At 33.5% G+C, this 20,864-nt stretch overlaps 5 protein-coding genes and 1 long non-coding RNA gene across 6 annotated transcripts; 3 read left to right on the forward strand and 3 right to left on the reverse strand.

Moving 5' to 3' along the window:
• Positions 1–1,349, forward strand: LOC104718478 (the record flags this gene model as incomplete). Its single annotated transcript, XM_010436238.1, is given in 3 exon segments — positions 1–118; positions 616–728; positions 1,122–1,349. Coding segments are annotated over 3 exon segments (315 nt in total), but the record flags the coding sequence as incomplete, so codon positions are not given.
• Positions 1,396–1,776, reverse strand: LOC104718479. The gene has a single exon (XM_010436240.2). It carries the CDS (start codon positions 1,762–1,764, stop codon positions 1,402–1,404), a length of 363 nt encoding a protein of 120 aa, XP_010434542.1. The 5' UTR covers positions 1,765–1,776; the 3' UTR covers positions 1,396–1,401.
• Positions 7,746–9,001, forward strand: LOC104718480. Its single transcript, XR_756385.2, has 2 exons — positions 7,746–7,881; positions 8,737–9,001. It is a non-coding gene; the product is annotated as an uncharacterized LOC104718480 (long non-coding RNA).
• On the forward strand, positions 9,043–10,620 carry LOC104718481 (transcription factor TCP2-like). The gene has a single exon (XM_010436241.2). It carries the CDS (start codon positions 9,138–9,140, stop codon positions 10,371–10,373), a length of 1,236 nt encoding a protein of 411 aa, XP_010434543.1. The 5' UTR covers positions 9,043–9,137; the 3' UTR covers positions 10,374–10,620.
• LOC104718482 (F-box protein At4g18380-like) lies at positions 14,437–16,405 on the reverse strand. The gene is made up of 2 exons (XM_010436242.1): positions 15,016–16,405; positions 14,437–14,866 (listed from the first exon to the last, which is right to left on the reverse strand). Exon 1 carries the CDS (start codon positions 16,227–16,229, stop codon positions 15,048–15,050), a length of 1,182 nt encoding a protein of 393 aa, XP_010434544.1. The 5' UTR covers positions 16,230–16,405; the 3' UTR covers positions 14,437–14,866; positions 15,016–15,047.
• LOC104718483 (KH domain-containing protein At4g18375-like) lies at positions 17,892–20,739 on the reverse strand. The gene is given in 9 exon segments (XM_010436243.1): positions 17,892–18,193; positions 18,274–18,370; positions 18,462–18,508; positions 18,586–18,810; positions 18,887–19,105; positions 19,206–19,433; positions 19,435–19,704; positions 19,789–20,409; positions 20,626–20,739. Coding segments are annotated over 8 exon segments (1,815 nt in total). The 5' UTR covers positions 20,386–20,409; positions 20,626–20,739; the 3' UTR covers positions 17,892–18,061.

Raw genomic sequence — 20,864 nt, forward strand, 5'->3', positions numbered from 1 at the left:
AAGCGAACTCCACCGTCGTCGGAACCTCTTCTTCTTTCTTTGTCGCAATCTTTACCCCAACCCGAAGATCCTCTGCCGGAAACCTCTACTCCTCCGTCTAAGTTTGATCCTAGTCGAAGTAATTTCTCTAATTTTGATTCCGCAACATCAAAATTGATTTCTAGGGTTTTGCTTTCTGTTTGTTTGTTTGTTTGTTTGTTTGTTTGTTTGTTTCTCTCTTCAATTAGACTGTTGAGTTATCCTCCACCATTGTTAATCTTACCCAAAGCTCGCATTTTTTTTAAATTTCTGAATTCTGGGCTGAAGTCCTTTGGTAATAGCATAATCACGAATCTGAAAAATCACTCTGTGAAGAGAGATAGATAGATAGAGAGAGAGAGAGCTTAGAGCTGTGATTGGTGTGAAGAATCACTCTGTTTCTATATGAATTTTGTTGCTTATAGCTTTATTAAGATCCTTCCTTGTTATGTTGTTGTTGTTCTGTTCATATGAGTCACTCACCACTAACTTGCTGTGTTTCAATAGCTGTGCATTGTTTGGTATATGATATCTTTGTTTCTTTGGCTATTAATCTAAACTTACTGCTTTGGAATTGATTCTGTTTTTTTTTTAAAGTGATTGGGATCATCAAAAGGAAAGCTTTGATTAAGGATTTAGCTGCAGCTTACCACACTGAGTGTCTTGCTCTTTGTCGAGAACTTCTTGAGCTCCAAAAGAGAAAAGACGAGGTTAGAAAATCAGTTCTCCTATCTCTCTCTATTCTTCATTGTGCATGTTTCTCATCATTTCTTTGTACAATGAACCCATCATTATCTTAAGTCCTGGTTTGTCGTATATTGCACAAAACTGCGCATCAGGCTTAACCAAGGGAATCAAAACCAGTGTAGGTTCTTTCAAGTTGGGATTGAAATTGTTAGACTTGGAACCAAAACAGTGAAACTTGATGTCATAACTGCGCATCAGGCTTAACCAAGGGAATCAAAACCAGTGTGGGTTCTTTCAAGTTGGGATTGAAATTGTTAGACTTGGAACCAAAACAGTGAAACTTGATGACAAAACTGCGCATCAGGCTAAACCGGCTTTTCATGTGTTCTAAGTTTGCTCTTTTCTTTTGTATGCAGCCGTTTCTGGACACAAAAGCAACTGAAGATCTGAGAAAAGAGACATTAAGGTCTTCTTCGAAACGAGCTAAGAAAAAGCGTTAAAAAGTATGTATGATGCTTTAATCTACTACGTAGTTATGATTGTTCATAGATGGGATTCTTATGATGCTTCAGGTGATGTAAGAAACTTTGTTGGAAAAAAAATTGAAATGTTATTTGATATATATCTAAAGTATATACAATGTTTACGATACATTTACTAAGAAGAATTAGAATCACCCTTTCTAAAAACATCTCTTTAACTAGACCGAGCGAAAATCCGGCAAACCGGTCTAAGACAATCAATCGCAGCAACCGCCTGATGCTTATCCTTCAAACAGAATCTCTGGAACCAATTCGTGTCGGGAGCAATGACAACCATAGAAGACTGAAGATACATAGAAGCCGCTCTTTTCACGAGCTCGTTTCTAATGGCGATGTTAGAAGAATCCATCTCGGACAAGAGAAACCCGTCTTGACAAGAAGGAAGACAGTGTTGGCTCGGAGAAAAGAACGAACCGAATCCATCGGAACTTGAGATCACGTCTTTCAAGCTCGTGTACTGGAGATTGTTGTGATCATTGTCGTCGGAGATAAAAAGGTAGGGTGGTTTTTGCAACATTTGGAAACCTTGTCTCCATATTCGTACTAGAGTTTAGATGGTGGGGAGGCTGATGAGTTAAATATCTTCCCCTGTTTTCGACGACAGGTGATTCCTTCTATTTAGCCAGTTTTATCGGAAAGGCCCTAAAATTTTGAGACTTACCACTTTTTAACCGCATATAAAGGAACCTGTTTATATGAATGGCACTATGCCAAACCAAAGTTTTAAACCGAATTTAGTTTTAAGTCGAACCGACATTAAAAGATAAAATTATGTTATTTATTGCCCATCGTTTTTAAATATAGCTATCAAGTTAACTGACGTAAGGGTAAGTAGTATATCATACCTATTGAAAAATCAGTGTATAGCTAACAAGTCAGTTAACTTGAATGGTAGATTCGGTAAGGGTAAGTAGTATATTCAGACACCGATACAAGACTCTAGTTATGTTCGTTGATTAGTAGTAACATTCAAACGCGTCATTGGTCATTCTAGTCAATTTGACAATGACACATCTTGTTGTAGTATTTTTTGTAGTCGTTAATGACTAAAGTCACTAAACTTTGCATTGTCACTGTCTCATCGATATTTTCACCACTGTAACGATTAAACTTTTGAGCCATTAGAAGATAATAACGGCCCAAAATCATGGAAATACATTGGGCCTTAACGCAAGTACAATAGTCTTCTTAAAATTATTATTTTGGAAAGAAATAATTTTATCCATAAAACAATTAAAATTCCACATTTTTATTTTCGTCTGCTTTAATCATAGTTTTGGACCTCGATGGAAACATGACTTTGAAATCACTTAAACTATGATATAACATGTATTATATTAGATTATTTGATGCAAACAAATGTATGGGTCTACGTTGTGGTCCTTCCATGATTGTCTGAAAGATGAATAACCTATAATTCATAGACTAGTCTGAATCGATTTACATGTAATAGGGTAACAATAAATTAATTAGAGTTAAATCCAATAATGGAAAGGTATATACCTCTGTGTGGACCTATCTTTCAAATCACATAATTAGGGTTTATTCCATATAGAGGATATAGAGAAGCTTAATGGACAAAATTAATCATGAGTCATGACCCACTAGATTCATTAATGGTCCATTAAAAAAATGACATCAACTTCACTTATATTTTAATGTGCTCTCTTAAGTCTTAATCAATACACTTGAACCAATAGTTTAAGAAAAACCCCTATTCAAAATTTTGGTGCCTAAATTTTTACCTCCTCTTCTTTTGTTTGTACAATAAACAAAAAAATTTAAGTAAAATCACTTAAAATATATTTCGAGTTGTACGATTATTTTCCTTTTCGAATTTAATTTTGTTTTTTAGATATTAAAAAGGAATAGTTACGAATTTTTAGTCCACTTAAAATTTTGTTCGTTTTTTTGCCAAAGAAAATGCTTTTTGTTTGAAATCAAGAAATTATTATTTTGGGGTTTATATAAGAGTTTCATACTGATCAAACAAACCATGAAAAATATCTAGCGTGGAAACTTAGTTAACTACGTTATGTTCCTTATGCAATTGGCATCTAATACGATAGTTCAATTATTATTATAAGGTATTCGTAATCCAGTGGCTTAAAGGTTGACCCACATATTATGATAGGTTGTTACTAGAACCTAAAAAAACTTAAAATTCAAATATACTGTTATCTAATTTATTATTATAGAGTTAAACTGAATATTTTTTAAAACATAAAGTGATATTTTAGAGCTTAATAATGGCTTAGCAAAGGAAAAATATCTAAGGAAGTGAAAAATGACTTGGCATTTGCTTTCATTCACGGCTATTTGAAGTCTTATCCCAAATAAACCAACTACATACACATACAAAAACGAAAAAAAAAAAAAAAAATTCCTTAATTATGTTCATCGATCTAGATATATCATACGAAGTCTATTTTTTTTTTTTTTGTCAAACATCAGAAGTCTTTATCATTGAAAAAAATGTATATATAACTGTATAATAAAATAAGAGAAGCGTGTGAACGCAAGTCTTCGTATGACATTATTTGTACATGTTCATTTGGAACTAAGAACTTCTAAAGTTTAAACATAAAAAAGACAAATTAACTCAAAATATAGTACTAGAAGAAAACTTCAGTTGGTATACATTTTTCGTAAGGAGATATATTGGTATACATCTTTAAATGGTTTTACTTTTACCTAGCACAATATATGTATTTAAGCATTTTTAAATATAAAATAGAATGATGTCGAAAATATACATATAGTCTTATATTTTGTATAAAAATGTTTCGAAGTGATACAATTTGTTTATTTAACCGTCCACTTTTTACCAAATATATTAGGTATACTGAAAGACTATATATATATATATATATATTTTTTTTTTTGAACTAAGTAAAATAAAATAGTTAAATACTAGTTAAATAGTTAAGTAAAGAAAAATAGTTATTTATTGTTTTGGGTCGTGCAACGCGCTACAGTAAGGCATGTCTACATAGTTGCAATGACCAGTAGATAGTACATAGTAGCAATGTCCATAAAATAGTACATGTGCAATAAAAAGGCTGTTTATAAAATCATAACATCACATCACGAACTGTGGTCAAAACAGTACCACTACAATACGAATCTAGTAAAGATTCAGATCCATGCATTTTATTTTCATTTTCTAATTATCTGTTGATAGTTTGTTTTGAAATATTCTATACTCTAATCTATATTCAACGCATGATATATATCTTATATGCCTGCCTATATATATGTGATAGTTATTAAAAGAGTAATGCATATTAGCAATTACATTTTACTGTATAGTGTTTATTTAATAAATTAAACGGGACTTACACATGCATGGCTTTATCTTAAACCTCGTATTATAATCTTAAACTAACAAGGAAGTTTCGAACATAAACAAACTTTGAATGGGAAATTATACACTAACCATATATAAAATTTTGATTTATTTGAAATACAGATCATGAGAAAGGCTTGGGGTCGATACTCAAATGTAGAACCTAGCTTGTATTAGTAACAGTACTGTAAAATCAACATGTACTTTATTATTTAAATTGAGTAGTTACTGTAAAAAATCGTATGTTAAGAGCAAAATATCCATGGTCATAAGCATTTTGTTACACAGTATTAACTGCTAAGTACATAATTAACATTTTCCTAACTAACAAATAGTTTGATACTATTACTATAGATGTAAAAATGAAGACATGAGTATGATTAACTTATTAAATAGAGTAAAATCCAATTATAATAGAGTAAAATCCTAAAACTTATTATTATTGACAAGGTTAATAATGTTAACAAACAATATATTTGAACCAACCAGGTCCAAAGTTTTAGAGTTTTTAGTTGTGTATTAAAAGAAAATTAGAAAATAAAATAAAATAGAGAGTAAGCAGAAATTTGGGTGACCAAGAAGCAGACACGTGCAGTGGTCTGGTAAAGGTAACAGTGATCGAGAAGTCAGCAAGTGTCCGTTAAGACAGCGACACGTGCTCTCGAGCCCGTCGTGAACCACTTGCATCTCATTTCTCTCCCTTTTTCATCATTAATTCTTAAGTATCTATTATTGAATTCCTAAAACCACAATTAACTAAACTAATTAAAGCATATTAAAGTTAATCAAATGTGGTGTAATCCCACCACTTGACTAAGATGACAAAAAAGAACTAGGTTATTAAAATTGCTCAAATGCAAAACAGTTGTTTAGTTCTTGAATTAATATAATCTCTACGTGTTTTTTCCATGAAGTTCGAAGTGATGTGCTGTGGGTTTCATATAGTATAAGGTATTATAATATGGGTTTTGGATTCTTGATCAATATGATTAGTTAGGTGGAAAAAGAAGTATAGAAAGATTTTTAATACAGTAAGAAAATAGTTTTCATGCTGTCTTTGAATACCATTTCCTCCGTAAATGTAGTCATGTCTACTTTAAAATACTTTGTTTAGTTTTAGATATATTCTTGGATTCTGTGCTTACACTTTGATGATTGCATTGCATTGTCTCCAAACTAACATTTGTTTTTTAAATGTGATTTAGGTTAAGTTAAACTTATGGTTGCACTAATTTAATGTATGGTTGACAACAACGAAAAAAATCTTCTGTTGTACTTTATATGTTGGAATTGGTTTTCTAGTTATCAAATACGATTGCCACATGTGAATTAATCTTCGCTGCAAATACAAAAGAGCAAGTTAAAATAATCCATATAATTTAACAATAATAAAAGTGTTCAGATTACCAAATTCCTCTAATCTGATCGACCATATGTCAGTATAATTTTGTATTTTTAAAATTAAAATAAACGTAATTTTTTGTCATTTTAACGAGATTTTTAATACCTCATGAATATAACAGTTTTGAAGAATCTAAATTCAAGATAGAATTAATCAAACAAAACAAACAATATAGGATTAATTATAACATATTTTGAAAAATCATAAATTGCATAAGTGGATAAATTGATCCCGATCTGGGAAACTCTATGAAATGAATGAAGAAGAGATCTCTAGAGCTTTTATCTCTATGAAATGTCTTTTTTTTAACAACCAGAACCCATTATATTAAGTTGTGAGGCACCAACTCTCCTCAGAGGAAAGCTTTACATACATCGTACAGTTTACATGGGTAAAACTAAAGAAGAAAACACAGGGAGTTACTCGTAGAGCAACCTTTAGGCCCCAAACTAAAATACAACATAGTGGCTAAAACAATGTCTCTATGAAATCTCTATGAAATGTCTTTTAGTTCTCTCTTTTTGCGTTTTTAAAATACTCTACTCTATTTCTTATTGACCTGGCAATTTGTCTTATCACGACTGGTGAATCGTTCTTAGATAGCCTCTCGCTATCTCATGTAAACTATCTCCCTTGTGGTTTACATTATCTTTTTGACTTTTATGTCCTTATATATTTCTATTAGCTTAATTATCTAGTTATACTTGTTGTGTGTACTCTAGTTGTTCTGTTGGAATGTTATGGTTTTTTAGCAACTGGTCGATATTTGTATTGTTACTTTCCTATGTAAATTTTATGACGGGTGTAAAGCTTATTTTAGAGGAAAGTTTCATATCACCAAATTAATGAAATGAGTTTGCACTAAAACAAAAAAACTATTGTACTCTAGTGTCTTTTCAATGTTTGGGAACTCTTTAGTATGTCTTTTGTAATATAATTGATTACTACTCTACCGTTCGAATTCAGTCATCAACTCGTTTTTGCTTAAGAAAAAATAATAATAAATTAATTAAACTAATATTTTTCAAAAAAAAATTAAACTAAATACGAATGATTTTGCTCAAATGAGAACCAAACTCAGGGTAAATGAGCGCTTACATGGAGAAAAGAATATTATGATTGTGTTTTTAGTAAATTTAAATAGAAGGATGTACATGTGTGTAGAGAATCTTAATTCTATGAAAATAGAAATCATGAAAATCAGAAGCCCATAATATGATTTTTGTTAAGTTCTCATCTCCTCTATAACGGGTATGAGATAATATGGAATTTTATTTTCATGTTAAAGAATTGATATGTGTATGACATTTCTATAGCATTAATATGTACATTTTATATATATATATATATATATATATATATATATATATATAAAAGATCAAAGAATGTAACATTTCTTGTGGTTTTAATGCCAAAACGAATAAATGTTCTGCTTATAAAACAATCAAATTGAATTCACTGATTTTTTAAAAAAAGTTTAAACATTGTTCCTCTTTATCAACTGAATTCAATGTTTAAAAAAAAAAAAAAAAAAAAAAACCTGAATTCGAATTTTAAATCATAAAAATACAAGATACTACTACTTAGTAAGGATGATATAATTAAATTCAGATATTTTGTAGAGGACCATGGCAGTTCCAGTGAAAAAGGCATGAAGTAAGGGGTAAAAAAGGAAATAAAAAATCAAAGACAGGTTTATGCCCCCAAAACCAATATCTCTCTCTCTCTCCCATCTGATCATCACTCCTTTAAAATCACCATCAAAGAAATTCCAATTTTCTCGGATTTTTATTTTTTTCTTACAAATCCCTAAAACCCTACTAGCTAGTCCCTTCCTCTCCTATTAACTCAACTCACACAGCTCAAGAAGCTCCTCTGTTTCTGTAAGTCTCAAATTCTCTCTCTTTACACTCTCCTCTAGTTTTTAAATCTTCCTGTAAACCAATCTTTTTCACATAAAGAACCTCTCAATTTCAAGTTTTTCTTCTTTACTCTTCAGTTTTGGTTGGCAAAAAACTCAATTTAGATCTACGATTTTGATTCCCTGATGAGAATTTCTAATCAGTAAAGTAAAAAAAAAAAAAAAAATGAAGTATGTTTGTTCCTTTAAATTTGGTTTCTTCGAGCTAATATAAATCAAAGACAAGAGCTTGACACCTGTTGCATCCATAGTCCAACGATCTCTGTTGCATATAGAATCCACAACAGCAATAATGATTCCTTTATAAAGATTATATTTAAATCTCCTTGTTGGTAACTAAGAAACAAAGTCTCTCTCTTTTCATAATTAGAAACCACCAAATCTTTATTTAGAGTAGAAAAGTTTTTTAAAAATATAAACACCATTGAAAAACTCATTTTATTGTCTTCTTATCTTTTAAAGTCCCCTCCATTGATAATCGCTTCAGCCGAAAGCTATAGAGTCTTAATTAATATATATAGCTTCTGATTCTTCATTTTTAATTAAAGATGGTTTTAACTTTAAACTCTCTTATATTTTGTTTGTTGTAGCTGTTTGTTGTTGTTATGTCAGATCTAAAATGAGTAGAGAATAAATTCGAATCAGAATAACTGATAATCTTAAATATGTATATATATGTGATATAAAAGAAAAAAAAAAGTTAGATAAGGATGTAACATGTATATATTTATTAGTATATATAAAAAATGTATATGTAAAGATTTGTTCTTATGAGATTGTTGTTTCTTTGTTTTTGTTTCATCGGTTTTAATTGCAGGACTAGTGGCTGATATCATTTCAGAGACAGTGCTTTTGATGACTCTGCCAACTACAACAACAACAGCAGCAGCAGCTTCAGACAAAGCTTAAACGAAGCTGTATCTACTGACTTTTGATGGTGAAATATCAAAAACCCTAAATTAATTTACACTTTTTTTTTTTTTTTGGTTTTTCCTCTGAGGGTTTTCATCATCAATGCTTACAACAAAGTACAGTGTGTAAAACCAAAAACCAAAACCAAAGACTGGGTCAGTTTTTTTTTCTTTCTCCTTTCTTCTTTAAATCCCCAAGGCAAAAAAAAAAAAAAAAAAAAAAACCCTAAATTTTAGATTTTGAAAATTTGGGGGAAAAGCAAAAAAAACCCTAAAGTTTTAGATTTTGGAAAAGGATAGTGATGAGATGTTTCGGAAGCTCAGAGATGATGATGAGATGATTGGAGATCTAATGAAGAGTAATAATAACAACAATGGCGACGTGGTTGATAACAACAACAACAACGGAAACAACCGGTTAAGCCGGTGGCATCACAATTCTTCCCGGATAATTAGGGTTTCTCGAGCTTCCGGCGGCAAAGATCGGCACAGCAAAGTCTTAACCTCAAAAGGACCACGTGACCGGCGTGTCCGGTTATCAGTCTCAACCGCTCTTCAATTCTACGATCTTCAAGATCGGTTAGGTTACGATCAGCCGAGCAAAGCTGTTGAATGGTTAATCAAAGCTGCCGAAGACTCAATCTCCGAGCTTCCTTCACTCAACAACACTAATTTCCCGACAGATGACGACGAGAACCAGAATCAGACATTAACAACAACGGTTGCTGCTGCGGCGACCAATTCGTTGTCTAAATCGGCATGTAGTAGCAATTCAGACACGAGCAAGAACTCTTCTGGTTTGTCTTTATCGAGATCGGAGCTAAGGGATAAAGCTAGAGAGAGAGCGAGAGAGAGAACAGCTAAAGAGACGAAAGAGAGATCATCAGATCATCATCATCATCATCATCAAAGCCACAATACTACTTCGTTTACAGATTTGTTAAATTCCGGTTCAGATCCGGTTAACTCAAACCGGCAATGGATGGCTCAAGCTCCTTCTGCTTCGTCTCCCATGGAGTATTTTACTTCGGGTTTGATTCTCGGGTCGGGTCAACAAACCCATTTCCCGATTTCGACAAATTCTCATCCTTTCTCGTCAATCTCCGATCATCATCACCATCAACATCAACATCAACATCATCCGCATCAAGAGTTTTCGTTCGTTCCCGACCATTTGATATCTCCGGCAGGATCCAACGGCGGAGCATTCAATCTTGATTTCAACATGTCGACACCCTCCGGAGCCGGAGCTGCCGTATCCGCCAGTTCAGGTGGTGGGTTCAGTGGTTTCAACAGGGGGACCCTTCAGTCCAATTCAACAACAAGTAATCATCAGCATCAGTCGTTTCTGGCTAATCTACAGAGGTTTCCAACATCATCAGAAGGTGGTGGAGGAGGTCCACAGTTCTTGTTCGGTGCACTGCCTGCAGAGAATCACCACCACAACCACAATCACAATCAGAACAACAACCACCAGTTTCAGCTTTACTATGAAAATGGATGCAGGAACTCATCAGACCATAAGGGTAAAGGCAAGAACTGATGATGATTCTATTTTTATTTGCATCTTTTGGTTTTTTTTTCTCAGATCCTCATTTTAATTGTATGCTTATTTTTGGTTTATTTATCTTCTGATTATCATCGTTAATGTGTTTTTAAATTTGTTTAGGGTTTTGTTTTAGTTTTGAGGGTCTTTGGAATTCATTTTCGCATTTGGGTTTGTAATGTTGTATTTTGTGATAATAGCATTTTGTTTGTGGCTTTGTAATTCAATTTTTAGTGTTGTTTTTTTTTGGCACTCATGTTATTATTATTATTATTGTTTCTTTAGTTAATTGTTGCTATAGTACTGTGATATACTGTTTCTTGGTATTCATGAACAAGGAGAGTAGGTCAAGGCAATAGGGCGATCCTTTTAAGGATACTAGATTGAATCAAATCAAATCAAAATATCAGAAGAAAGTAAATACAGAAAATTTAAGTGAAGATACAAGAAACTTTGAAAAATATATTGCTAGTGTATATATTGATAAGTGAAGAAATAAATAATTATGAGCCTGAAAAATTTGGGAGTAAGGTATGGCCATAATGCGTTGAAGAGAGTGAAAATTAAAATGATTTGTCTCCTGTTATGCTCTATGTTTGGTTCCCTTCTTCCTTAGCATCTCTCTTCTCTTTTCTTTCTGTCTCTCTCTCTCTATATGTATTTGTTTTATAATCTAATGTAATTATGATTATATCTTCCTCTTTTGACAGCTGTTGTCTTCAACAATGGCTATTCCCAAATTTTCATGATCTGTTTACATTATTTTAAGTTTTTTAACTTTTTCGTTCATGGGCTACTTGATCCTTCTGCACCCACATGGCTAACCCATCTTTTAGGGTACTATACAAAGTATTATTTAATTCATTATTTTAGAAGGCTTTCAACTTTTGTGTGGTTTTGGGATTTAGAGTAAAGTTGATTTAACTTGTGATTCATGTGTGTTTGAGGCTTAGGCATCTTCAAGTAATTTTCTAAAAGTGAGAAAGATAATATCTTTAAAACTTTTGAATGAAAGAAACTTTATTTTGGCATGGAACATATTAGAAACAAATAGACATTACAAAAATATATTGTAAATACCACATGATATTTGTTGGAGATACTTTATACAGTATAAAATTTGTATCAGCGTTACATATTAGTGTAAGTGTTAGGAATTTGCTTCTCTCATAAGTTAGTGTCAAGATATTAATTGGTGTTTCAAGTTCCAATGTATGATATTATCGTTTGTGTTCATCGCGCACACTTATTGAATTGATAACTCTTCTCTGCACCTTATGATGAATGAAAAGAGTCAAATGGTCCATCCATATTATATTATTATTTATTATAACGATTTGTAAGTTTTATCACGTTTATAATGATTTAAAAGATTGATAACAAAAGAAACAAACTTTATTTTGGTGGGTAATTGATCAGATCGACTTCGATTTTTCACTAGACATGCCTTTATTTTATGGGTTATTACTGTAGACTTTACATAGCTGTTGTAGCCGTATAGGTAAGGGAGTAAGGGACCATTTCTTTTTTGTTCATCAACTGCAAACTAGTAAGATTATGGGATTTCGCCATAGGATTCTGTTTCCTGTTTTCACCCCACGTGAAGTTTAAGAATGATGATATACCTAAAACCTATAACCTAAAACCTGATAATTTAGAACATTGGCCCATATCTAAGCCATACACACCTAATTATTTTTCTTAGGATAGTTATTAAACAGTTTGTAGATTCCGTAAGAAAAAAAATTGTTTTGAAAATTTATAGACCCATTTGAGGTTTTCTTTTTACACATGAGTTTATTTATGTGATCTAACAGAGTTGCATATGTAGTTTATTTTCTTCAATTATTTTTGGTAACTACTAATTAATAAGTAGCTCTTGTGGTTTATTTTGAAGAAGATTTGGGCTTTAGTGGGCCGGAAAGATGAAGAAGGCCTTATAATCCAGAACCTTTCTTTCAGAAAAAGTTATTCCTCCAATTCCAAAAGGGAAGACTAATATTATTAAGACCTAACCAATATACACTTTATTCAGATATTCTAGCTAAACCATTTCTAAAAGTTAATATTATTTCATTTTGAATTAAACAGTATTCTTTGTATAGGCTCTCAACTCTGAAGAGTGGAGAGGTCATTCTCTACATGACTACATGTATGCTTTTACTTCTTTTGCGAGAAAAGCCTTAACGTTCGGGAAGCCCTTTAAATCATCTATTTCTTTGCTCTTTTCTCTACAAGCCTTTAAAGTACCTATTAATTGTGCCTCTCTTCGTTTTTTCTATTTACATGCACAAACACCATGACTCAATGAGAAGTCCATGATTTTGTTATTTTCGAAAATAAAGTCCCTTTGGTTGTACCTTTATTCAATCAGATTTATTCATGAATATAATAAAACTGATTAAGAGAGGAAGGTAATGTTTATCTATCTTTTTTTATAATAGATGATGCTATGTTATTAAAGTTAAAGCAAAGAAATTTAGATGAATTGTTTGCAACGATAATTATTTGAGAGTTAAGCAATGCCTAACCCTGAGCTTAAGCAATGCTTGAATCATAAAATGTAACCATAAAGTGGAGACGACAAAACTAAGTGTGGTTGGAGACATGTTCTTTATCTTCTTTTTTTTTTTTACTGAAAATACAATTGTAGACTTAATAATCATAACTTTCGTTCGTCACCAGATCCTTTGATTATTGGAAGGACAATATATATATATTCACTTCAGCAAAATATAAAAATGAAAAGCAAGATTTCAAAATTGTTCTTTAACAAAAAAAAACTATGTCAAACGCTGTTTTTTACAAAATAAAATTAAAAACTATACAATTACTAAACCCCAATAGATAACAAAAGCATATATAAGATCACTTTGTTTTCTGTAAGTTATATATTTTTGGTAAAAAGTGTTGTGTGATCATATCTGATAAATAGTGTTTTCATCAGATATTATTACGAAAATATATATTTATTTGATATAAATAAAGACTATTGTGACATACACATTCTACATTACCATTATTAATGTCCACTAAAATATCGATAAGTAATCATGCTTTTATTGTCAAAAGCGAGATAAAAGGGTACAATTATTTCACTCCAGTCACAAAACTTTTTGCTCGCCCGAAAGTAAACAAGTGGGCTCTCTTCTTCTTGAAGTATCCAATATCTTCCAAACAGACTAAACATATCTAACATATATTAATACTTCTTGTCATGTGATATGCATATGTGATCAATGTAAAGCGGAATTAGAAAAGAAAATAACATTATCGATATTGTTCTAAGTTGGCCATTTGGTGCTTTAAGACATTAGGCATACATTGAGTACTGCTTTAGGTACTCCGTTACAAACATCTATGAGACATTCATTGTTAAGGGTACCCCGGTGAAACTCTTTTATAAAACACTTGTGTCTGAATCGCAACCATGTCTTATCACCAGAGGTTTACTAATTCTCTTTTGACTATGTACAAGATTCTTTAATAGTCCTCATTTGTTATTGTATGAAGTATGAAATATTGATATCTCTATCATCTTTTACTTGGTGCAGACATTTTTTTTATGTGGTTGTGGTTGGTCACTTATAAAAACACTAGTAAATTGTAAAGCAAAACCTCTATGGTGATGCACTTTCGCACACACACTGACACACATGACATTACGTATTTTAGCAAGCGACGCCGGATTTAGACCAAGTAGCATTTATTTGGGTGTTAGATGATTCGATTAACAGAAAGTGCAAAACTTTGGTTATATGTAATTAACATGGCAGATCATGAAGAGATTAATATTTAAAATATATGATGCATTAAGTCGAGATCTTTGCTTTCTTTTAATTAAAAATACAATTTTAGTTAGCTTGGAACCGAACCCAAAAAAAGCCAATGGTGGTAGACTCAGGAGTCAGGACTGAGCGTACAGTGGTACTGGTCCCTGAGTCTCCTAAACCACTCTTTGCGGTATTAATCAAAAAAAACCAAAATATTTAAAATTAGAGGAACTACGAACAAGTAAGAACACCAATTTTTTTCAGTTGGCCAACGAAATTACCTTATATGGTAAAAAGTAATAAAGTACTTACATTGCTCAATATTATTTATTTTACAACTTGGGAGAAGAAGAAGTATACAAAGACAAGGAGAAAGCAAAGCAACTGTGTCTCTTACCTACAAATAATATTCACATAATAATGAAAGAAAAAGAAAAAAAGGCACATTGAAGATTTTTATAAGCTAAAAAAAACTTGCTCTTCTTGCACGATTGCTATGCGAGCTGAAACAAAAAAGCAGCCAGCGAATGCGGTTTCCGGGGTCCATCCAAGCAGATCGGAATCCGAAGCTTCCAAGAGACCAAGAACAGAGATAGCATTGATGAGACCCATTGATGAATCAAGCATCATTAGTCACACTTAATACAAAACTGATCCTTATGCATTGTAGTAGTCTCTCTTTCAAAACCTGGCTAGCCCTTGTGATTCATTCACCACCTATCAAACAAGGAAGAACCAAGAATAAGGTTGTGACAATGAAACTAACCATTTATAACAGGCACATAAACCAATTCAGGACTAATACTACTAGGCCCTTGACCTCACAATTGATACATAAACAGAGCATTTCCATGCACAATTCATACCTCAGATCCGGCTTTGTGAAATCTCTCAGCTTTTAAAACGAATTCATCTCAAGACAATAAGTCCTTCTCTTAACAAGCATCTTAGCAGCAACAACATAAGGCTCATCAAACGCAGAAGAAACCCAAGAAACATCACACGCCTCTTTCTTGGACTCACTAGGTCTAATCGCCACAAGGGTAGCTCCTTTCAACACCGTCCCATCAGGCAATTCCAAAGTAGGTGCATACCAAAGTCTCATATTCAAAGCAGGTACAAGAGTCCTCTTAGAAGCCGAAGAAGCTGACAAGGGTTTCACCCTCAACTCTTCCAACTGATCTCGATTCATACACAATACACCTTGACCATCAACATCCGTGAGCACCAAGGTATCAAGCGTCTTATGCTCTGCTATAATCGGCTGCAACAAGTAATGTCTCGCAGATGCAGCAATCAAAGAGCTTATAGTCCATACAACACGAAGCTTAAGCCCTCCGTTTGTATAAAACGATTCAGGTATACTTCCGTTATCTTCCACCACCACGGCGTTGTTGTTGTTGTTACTGGTACCAAGATCAACAGAGTTCGTCGCGGGGATGACAGAGGAAGCACCGAGGATCACACAATTCTCAAGCGTGGAACCAAACTCAGCTCTCCATTTCAACAAAACACCATCATCAATCCCTAATTCACCACTAGGAAGCTCGATTCGAAGGAAGCGAAGCTCATCGAAGTTTTTTAAAACCTGAGTTGGAGAATGATGCGTCACGCCTCCTTGCTCAATCTCACCATCATCTCCACCAATACCACCACTAATCAACAACGAAGAAGCTGAAGAAGACGAAGAAGAAGCTGAAGAAGAAGAAGAGGAAGAAGAACCTGAGCGTTTAAGGAACTGTCCCAAAGCTTGTAACGGTTTGATCACGAGACGAAAGATGGCGGAGAAAGGAGTAGCGGCGACGGAAGCAACGGATCGAGGCTTGTCAGAGACGAGAGATGAAGAGTCGTCGTCGGAGATAACGCAGTCGACACGAACGACGACATTCTCAACTTGAGGGATTAAAGAATGGAATCTTTTGGAGACGACGCAGCAACGACCTAAGGATTTGACGTCGCCGATGTTGTTGAAGATGAGGAGGAGGATTGAGTCCGGGAGGTGATCGAAGTGGTCGATTTGTTGTTCTGGTTCGGGATGGATACGTGAAAGTGGATCTGATGAACGGAGAGTTATGGCCATTTCAGAGAGAGGGAGAGAAGAAGAGAATCAGATCTTTGTGGAGATTGAAGAAGAAGAAGATAGAGAGCATTAGAGAGAGAGAGGGGTTTGTGGAAGGAATCTAGCTACAGAGGGGGGAAAAAAGAAAGGGATGTAAAATGGGAAGGTGTAAAAATAGACAGAACCCACTTTGTGTTTTTTTTTTGTTTGGTTTTGTTAGTAGTTTGAAGTAGGAAATATATAAATAAAATATATTTAGCGCGTGTGACGCGTGAAGAGATTTTGATTAGTTTAATTAGGAGAATTAACAAAGTTATTAAATGATTAGAATTCAAAAGTGAAGTTTAAAACAGTAAAATCCAAACACACGTTAATCATATCCACCACCAATTTCCAGTAGCCAAAATTTTAAAAATGCGAAATTACAACAACGATGATATTAAAATAGACTATTATGCTATACGATCGTATATTTATAATTGTGTAATTAATAATTTATGTACAGCAAATTATTGTAAGGCTTCGTGGGTGTTCAATAATCAAATATGGATTAGATGAGAAGATACAGTTATATAGTTATTTTATACAAAGATAATTCATTCATTCGCATGATATCGAATATGGTCTGTATTATTATAATATACGCTCACTCAATAAAAGATTTTCGACTTAGCTGTACCACATGATCTAAGTCGTTATTAATTAGGTCATTTGTTGAGAATGAAATTGGATTTGCCTATAGTTCTCTGGTCTACTCGTAGGCAAGTTACCTTTACATTACATATGTGTTGGTAAAATACTTTTAAGTGATCCATTATTCTCTACGCAGCTTGTTAAAGTATTTACTATAAGTCTATAAGGAACGTAAATGTACTTTAATAATATAACTTGAGTCTTGAGATGATATAATTGGGGAGAACATGATATGAATGGAAGTGCATCGGACAAGTCATGTGTTAAATCAGAAATAGCACAGTAGAGAGCATTGATTTGGATCTGAATCAATCAATCAATACATGGGAAGGAAGAGACTTAGCAAGGAAGTAAAAAAAAAAGCTAGCCGCAGATATTGGTTGGTCTCACATGCACGTCGTGTCATGTGTCTATTATTACTTCGCACGCCCCGCCGGGTTCCACCTTTCATCATCGTCGTAAAAACGCCGCATCATCCGTCCGTACAATATCATCGATCGACTTTCACATTCTTTTATCTTACATTGAACGTACTAACTTTTTTTTTTCTTTCGATTTTATTGTTTTTGACAAATTCAAAACGGGTATAAAAGAAACAAAAATGAAAGCTCTAAGTTTTTTTTTTAAAAAGAAGTAAAACTTTGGTGGGGATAAAATTTATAGGTAGAAAAGTAAATGATAAAATATAGTAAATGATGCAACATAATGGAGTACAACAGAGAAACATGTGACTATTAAATGCAAAAACAGCAACATAACTCCATAAAAAATAGAGAAACAAAAAGATCATGAAACATCTAAGATTCTTCCGTCCTAAATAACAATACTCTTGCATCATCATCATAATTCAAGAAAACTACATATTAATAAATCCAGCTAAATATATATATTCGTTACACGATTTCCAGATCATCTAACTACTATTATTTCTCAGAATTATTAAGCTTTCTTGTTATGATCGTACATATATTATAAATTGGGAAAGCGAACAAAAGAATCAATCATATTTATATACTATATAATAAGTATGTTGTTTGTATTCGTCCGTATGTACATGTGCTCAACACAAACATATACATATTTGATTACGTTAACATAATTGAGTATTAAGCAAAAGCAAAAAAATTAATCTCGGTCCAAATGATCCTAAAACTATGTTTTCAAGTGGACAAAATAAAAGCTCGGAACAAGTTCTCTGCACTACGCATCTGTTCAAGTGTGCCGGATAGGAGAGCAATGTGATCACCATGTGAAGTTTTCAAAACAGAAATTTCTATCAACGCTCCTGATATCTGAAGGAGAGACATAGAGAGAGGGTTATTGCCAAATGGAATAAGAAGAGCAAACTCATCAAAAGATTTCAGAAACAGACCCTTCTTATGTTTTCCAAATTGCATCCTCCTTTGCCCATAACTTTACTCATTGCATTTGCCGGGATTAGAATCTCCAGAACAGAAGATGAATGCAATCTATAAACAAAGAAAGATCATTTTACAGAGAAGAAGAGTCTAAAATGATAAAGAGAGATACCAACTTCTTAGTTTTTGTTTGCTAACTTACCGTCCAAATGAGTATGGACCAAGTGACCCAAAACCGTTATCTTCTGCCTGTTTATTAAAAACTAAGTCATGAGTATGGTATTGACCATAAGAGAGATTCAACAAATTTCAATATGTGACTTTACCGAGAAGCTTCCATAACCATGGAAACCACTTGTAGAAGCCGTTGAAGACTTGAACGACGGAAGTGTACAACCCGCGTTAGTACTACCCGAGAAGAAACTATAATTATCAGATCTTGCAGGAAGTTTCCTAGCAGCAACACAGTCTCTATCTCCTAAAACATCTTCTCGAAGTCTTAGAACAATCTGAATGAGAGCATCTCTCACACTGCTGACTTCACCCAATACCTAATGGATATAAACAACTCGAATACAAAGCAACAGAAGAAAACAAGAATTTAAAAATTTCAATAAGGATTATAACCTCAACGCGGTCATCCCTATTCCCTTTCGAGATATGGATATTAGCAATGTTCCTTTTCCTTATTTCGTTAATGACCAAGCCACTTTTCCCTATAACGCATCCAATAACCTTAGAAGGAACAAGAAGTTGCGTCTTAACTTCTTCTGCATCATCATCATTGACACTCTCTTGCAAAAGAAGAACAGCTTCAACAGCCATAGACTTCATATCATCATGAGACTGAAGAAAAAAAACGCACACAAAAAGGGAAAGAAGAACTCAAACAACAAAACAATACCTCCATAACTTATAAAGTAAAGATAAAAAAGCAGAACCAAACCTCAGTAGCAGTGACAATGATAACACAATCATCATCACCACACTTAGTTCTGGAGTCATTAACTTCAATACGAGAACCACTTGCTTCTCTTATTCTTTCAATGGTTGATCCTTCTTTCCCGATTACACGGGTAATGTTGGACAAAGGGCACAACACTTTTAAAACCAACTCTTCTGTTCTGAAAGACCCGCCAAAACCATGAGTCACAACAGGTAGAGATGAAGCAAAAAACAGGCATTGGATTCGCAGCGGTCACTGCATAACCTTGAAAGTCAGATACATGTAGTGCATTGAAATATGACAGAACACTCGCCTTGTGCTGAAGAATATGATCCTGATTTGAGTAAACAGAATTAGAAAGATCTGATGAAACTATACTACTAGCTGTAACATCTTGGCTGGTTGAATCTAAAGGAATCTTTTCACGAGCACTGATCTTGTACATGATTGCAGAAACGGCGAAAAGTGCTTTCTTCACGGACTCAGACTCACCAGATATCTATTTGATAGAGAAAAGATGAAAACATCAATAAAAAATAGCTACAAACAGGTAACATAAACTGCAAACATTTGAGATACTAACCACAACAATATTGTCAGATTCCATAGCACAAGCATGTGAAGGATCCGAAACATCTTTGGAAACAACCTTAACACTAGCTCCAGTACTACTTCTAATCATCTTAATATTCGAACCAGCTTTACCAATCACACTAGAACATTGACTATAGGGTACTAAAAAACGGCATTCCTGATTAACATCTCTATCTATCTTATTATTAGACTTATTCTTAGTGTTCTCTCCAGCACTAGCTACAATTGCATCATGTACTTTAAGAAGAGCATCTTGTGCACAACAAAGAGGCTCGGTTATAGTTTCGATTTCTTCATCTTTTCTCTCTTTAACAGAGCAATAGATTGTGATCACTCTGTCGCTGCAACCAGGTAACTGATCAAAAACTTTGATCTTTGCTTTTGTGTCATGCCTAATACCATTTATGACTTTACCACTCTTACCTATAACACCTCCAACGACATCAATAGGGCATAAGATTCTGTAAACCACAAGCTCATCTCTATTGATCTTTTCATTATTATTATGTGAAACTCGTCTCTTTTGATTCCTCTTGCCATCATTGTTGTTTCTTTGATTTTGTTTCCGTTTCTTGCGCTCAACCATTGTTAGTGTCAAAAGATTTAGAACCTGGAAACAGATTAAGATCAAATGGTGATTGAAAAGCACGCAAAGGAACAAACTTTTTCTAAGAACAATTGAGATTTAAGACTAATTCAAGTCCGAGAATTGTTTGGGTGAAACTAGACGAAATCAAAGTGACAAAAGTGTTCAACTTTGAAGTTCACAAGACATTCGAAAGTATCTAAAAAAGGGTTAGTAAGACAATGGGAGAGATTTTCATACAGAGATTCTTCGAGGTGAACAGAAACAACTTTTGAGATCGGTCGGAGAAAGCCCTTCGGAAGATGATAACGGAAGAAAAGATCTCTTCGGTTAAGAGTTAAGACCAAACCTGTGTTTTTATTTATTTTCGAATGGGTCACGTTATCTTTTAATTGACTAATAAGAACCCAACCAATTTCGTGCAAAAGATTGTTGTTTTCGATTATTATTGACCACAGGGCGTAAATTGACATCAAAAG

This window comes from Camelina sativa, chromosome 10, assembly GCF_000633955.1.
Source record: "Camelina sativa cultivar DH55 chromosome 10, Cs, whole genome shotgun sequence".
NCBI lineage: Eukaryota > Viridiplantae > Streptophyta > Magnoliopsida > Brassicales > Brassicaceae > Camelina > Camelina sativa.